This window comes from Lissotriton vulgaris, chromosome 1_1 (assembly GCF_964263255.1).
Source record: "Lissotriton vulgaris chromosome 1_1, aLisVul1.2, whole genome shotgun sequence".
Classification (NCBI taxonomy): Eukaryota; Metazoa; Chordata; class Amphibia; order Caudata; family Salamandridae; genus Lissotriton; species Lissotriton vulgaris.
This window is the reverse complement of record NC_141685.1, coordinates 135155474-135160244: the sequence shown is the minus strand read 5'-3', so window position 1 is coordinate 135160244 and position 4771 is coordinate 135155474. Positions and strand designations below refer to the sequence as shown.

At 51.5% G+C, this 4771-nt stretch overlaps 1 protein-coding gene across 1 annotated transcript; it reads left to right on the top strand.

The window, feature by feature from the left end:
* Window positions 1–203: 203 nt before the first annotated feature.
* On the top strand, window positions 204–4534 carry LOC147737787 (uncharacterized). The gene is made up of 2 exons (XM_086935344.1): window positions 204–1443; window positions 4512–4534. The coding sequence occupies exons 1-2, from the start codon at window positions 204–206 to the stop codon at window positions 4532–4534; spliced, it is 1263 nt and encodes a 420-aa protein (XP_086791470.1).
* The last annotated feature ends 237 nt before the right edge of the window (window positions 4535–4771 follow it).

The following is a 4771-nucleotide window of genomic DNA, read 5'->3' as shown; positions in this document are numbered from 1 at the left end:
GTAACGCTGACCGGAGCGTGTCCGGAGCAGAGCTTTGCTCGAGGGGAGTTCTTTAGATTATACAAGGGGTCTCCTTCCACCTTATATCGACCTGCCTCTGGTGTGTATTGGCAACTGGGGTTGCATTGTGTGTGTGTAGAGGCGACACCCCTGGGCTACTCCCCCCCTATTAATCTCCTCCTCACCTCCTTTTTCTCTTGCATATGGCGTATTACGCCGAGGAGGGCGACCAGTGGGTCGAATTTAATGAGTATGAACAGTATGAGCCTGAGGAAGAACAGCTGGAGGAGAATTTGGGTGAGGCTCTGGCTACCCACGACCAGAGCTCTGTTAGTAAAGCCCTGATTAAGGCGTTAAAACCTTTTACCAAGTCCCATCATCCAGCGGGCAAGAGGAAGTTTAAATCCTCACGTAAAGGGGGTACTTCTGACCTGTCCCAAGAGCATAAGATAGCGCAGATGGCCAGGTCAGTGATGAGGGACCATGGCTCTATGGCTTATCAGACCTCGGGGGATTCCTCCTCGACACCGCCAGATACTTCAGACTCGGAGGCGGAGTCTTTTGTTTCTAAGAAGAAGTCTCAGAAAACTAAACACACGGCTTTCAAGGCCGATGATAGTCAGGTCCCTAGGAACCTGCTATTTGACCCCAATAATATAATTCACCCTAGGTCCACGGAGTGGGTGCCTTGTGCCGAGGTTGCGCATTATGTTACCAACAACTTGCGCCAAGGCTTCGATAGTGGGGTTCGAGCCACTCTGAGGTCGGAATGTCCAAGACCGTCGGTGACGGGGATGGTGGCGGATGCCCCGGACCTTGACCCTACCATGACAGCATTCATGAGGAAGTTTGCTAAAGACCCCAAAAAAGGACTGGATAGGGCTTGGCGGGGGTGCCAGGACAAGTTACTGGACGTATCTGGACCCCTCACTAAGATTCTGGAGGCTGCTGTCAAGGCTAAGGAACAGGGCGTGCCTCTGGACACGTCTGACGTCATGGAATGGGCCCAACGCGCGATGTGCTTTCTGGGAAACGCTAATGTGGCGCCGTCTACGGAGCGGAGACGCTCTTTTCTTATGCGTATAGACTCCCAATTGGCGGAGATGGCCTCCAACGAACCTGGTTCTCTGGCTAACGGCATGCTCTTCGGAGACAAGTTTGTTAAAGAAATGGGCAAGTACGTTGCCACCTTTTCCGCGCTGGACAAGGCGCAAACCACGATTAAGAGGGTGCTTCACACTGGTGTTTTTGACAGGGCCGGACGCCAGCGAGGTCGAGGGTCCGGCCGAGGTTTCAATCAGACCTCACGCGGAGGTGAGCAGAGAGGCAGAGGCTACCAACGCCCCAACTTCTACCCCTCCCGTAATCGAGGAGGTCGTGGCAGAGGACAGAAAGGAAGCTACAGAGGACAGCATAATAACTCGGGAGACAACTCCTACTCAGGTACGCATTCTTTGTGCGACGGAACACATGGTGTGGGGCAGGTTGGCCTTGTTTATCCACAGGTGGCAAGATCTGACAACAGATCCCTGGGTGTTACAATCCGTCCAAGGGTATCACATAGAGTTTTATGCATCCCCCGCGCAGCGACAAGCGCCCGCGCCACTACATTTTTCCCTTCAAGAACAGAATTTCATAGACGCAGAAGTGCGGGCTTTGCTCAGGAAAGGGGCTATTGTGGAAACTTTGCCGCACGAGCACGGCTTTGCAAGCACAATCTTCGTAGTCCCAAAGAAGGACCAGGGCTTTCGGTTAGTTTTAAACCTCAGGGATTTCAACGCATGGGTGGTGTATCGACACTTCAAAATGGAGGGCATACACCTACTGCGAGACATCCTGTTAGAACAAGATTGGATGGTACGTCTGGATTTGAAGGACGCTTACCTAACGGTGCCCATTTTTCCACCGCATCGGCGGTTTCTTCAATTTCAGTGGCGCAACACATGGTTCGAGTTTGCCGCCATGCCCTTTGGCCTCTCGTCCGCTCCCTGGTGTTTCACCAAACTGATGAAACCGATAGTTCAGTGTCTGAGGGAGAGAGGCGTAAGGTTGATCATCTACCTCGACGACATCCTGATTTTGGGATGCTCTCCGGAGATTGTTTCGCTCCACTTGTCGTGGATGGTTCACCTCCTTCAGGACCTGGGTTTCCTTTTGAACTTGCAGAAGTCCATTCTGGTACCTGCACAGATTATGGAATTTCTGGGATTCCAGGTCGACTCTGTGAAAGCCCAGTTGCTCCTACCACTCAAGAAGAGGGTGGCAAACAAGAAGGAGTTGAGGAAAGCACTTGTCTCTCTGACAATTTCCTTGAGGACCTTGGCTCGCCTGGTGGGGCTTTTGGCCTCCTCCATCCAAGCGATCTTCCCGGGTCCCTTGCACTACAGAACGATGCAACGCTTGAAGGCTTTACACCTTCGCAAGGGCGTGACTTACGCCCAACAGGTAGTGTTATCGACGGACGCGCGTACGGAGATGAACTGGTGGTTGGAACATTTGGAAGCCTGGAACGGCAGAGCCATTTTTGCGGCCACCTCAGAGGTTGTGATAGAGTCGGATGCGAGCCGATGGGGCTGGGGAGCCCGTTGCGGCTCGGTGGAGACCGGGGGCCAATGGTCCCACGAAGAATTGAATCTCCACATCAATTGTCTGGAGCGGCTGGTGGGTTCTTTTGCGGTGCGGACTCTATCCCCTCAGAAGGTCTCGTGTTGTATTCTACTACGCATGGACAATGTGTCCGCGGTACGGTACATAAATCGCCTCGGGGGCACCAGATCTCGTCTCCTAGCGGAGATTGCCAAGGAATTTTGGCACTATTGCCTGGCCCATCAGATATCGGTAACGGCGGAGTACATTCCGGGGTCTGTCAATGTGACAGCGGATTGGAACTCGCGTTATTTGAGGGATGCCAGCGATTGGAGGCTGCACCCCAAGATTTTCAGGGCCTTGGACCGCTTGTGGGGTCCGTGTTTAATAGATCTGTTTGCCTCGCGACTCAACCGACAGTTGCCCCAGTTTTTCAGTTGGCGTCCGGATCCGTTGGCGATCAGCTCGGACGCCTTTCTTCAATCATGGACGACGGGCATTCTGTATGCCTTCCCCCCGTTCATCATGATCCCGAGGGTTCTGGCTCAGATTCGGAGACAGAAGGCAGAGGTGATCTTGATCTCTCCATGTTGGAAAACCCAAGCGTGGTTTCCGGTCACGATGAGCCTTGCATGCGCACCTCCGGTGCGAATCTCATCGTTCCCAGACCTGCTGACAGACCCTGTGGGCCTTCAACATCCGCTGGTCCTTCTGGATCAGTTGTCTCTCATGGCGTGGAGACTTTCAGGAGACGCTGGCAAGTGCCAGGAGTTTCTCAGGACACTCTCTTCTTCTTGTCACAGGCATGGGCGCCTTCCACCCACAAGCGTTATGAGTCGGCTTGGAGACGATGGGTTGGTTGGTGTAACGAGCGACAGGGAGATCCGGTGGGATCGCATGTCTCTGTGATTGCGAATTTTTTGTCTGATTTGACTCGGTCAGGCTTGGCGTACAGGTCGGTGAACACTTTCCGATCGGCCATTTCGGCGGGGCATCCGCATGTGGATGGCAGACCTGTCGGGGAACATCCACTGGTGTGTAAGGTAGTCAGGGGGATCCGGATGGTGAAACCTCCTCAGCCTAAGTATACAGAGCTTTGGGACGTTTCTGTTGTCCTACGTTTTTTATCGGCGTGGCCGGCGAACGAGGGTCTGTCTAGGAAACAGCTCTCAGCGAAGCTTACGATTTTGCTATGCTTGATCTCCTGCAGAAGATTCTCGGACATTCGAGCACTGGATTTAGCAGGTAGAGTATTTACCCCTACGGGAGTTTCCTTCACGATTTCAAAACGTACTAAAACACATTCAAAATGTATTTCTTATCCTGCTTTTCCTCACCACAGTAAATTGTGTGTAGTAAAATGTCTGAAGGTATATGAGGACTGTACTAGAGAATTTAGGAATGATTTTGGTCAGTTATTGATTTCTCTACAGAGACCTTTCCACCCAGTCACCAATGCTACTCTGGCCAGGTGGGCCTCCTGGTTGTTGAGCCTGGCGGGCATTGATTCCTCCAAATTTGGAGCTCATTCTGTTAGAGGGGCTATGGCCTCAAAATCCTTTGGTGCCGGGTCTCAGCTTCAAGACATCATGACTGCGGCTGATTGGTCATCTGAATCTACTTTTAAAACGTTTTATCATAAACCTATTGTTGATGTAGCCTCGGTGGTGGTGGAGAGACTTTAAACTAGCATAATCAGAGCCTCCGTGGACTGACATAGAATGAAAAATTGTCTAGCATTCGCGACAAAGAATTTTCAATTCTATTAAGGACACGGAGGCGAGGATTATCCCACCCGAGTTGCCAGTAATGTACTTGGTATATCGATTTGCAGATGTAATGTATTTTGCCCACCCGAATAATGTTATGGCTTGTTGTATTCCTTGAAGTTGGAATAGCCGTTATGACATATTTTCTTGTTTCAGGTGATCAGAACAAACAGACCTGAGTACGACTCCTGCGGACTGAACTGGGTCTCAGCTGCGGAGCGATTTTCCCCTTCGGACAAGAGGATGGGATAGTTGCCACGTTGGGCTCCAGTCTTGGTTGGACTGCGGAAGACATCGCAAAGAAAGAGGAAGGTTCCGGTTTTACATAGACTGTTATTGTACTGGACTGGACTGTGATTGGTGCAGACTTATGGAGGGGGTTGTCCTTCCGGGGTTATGCAAGTTTAAATTTGTTT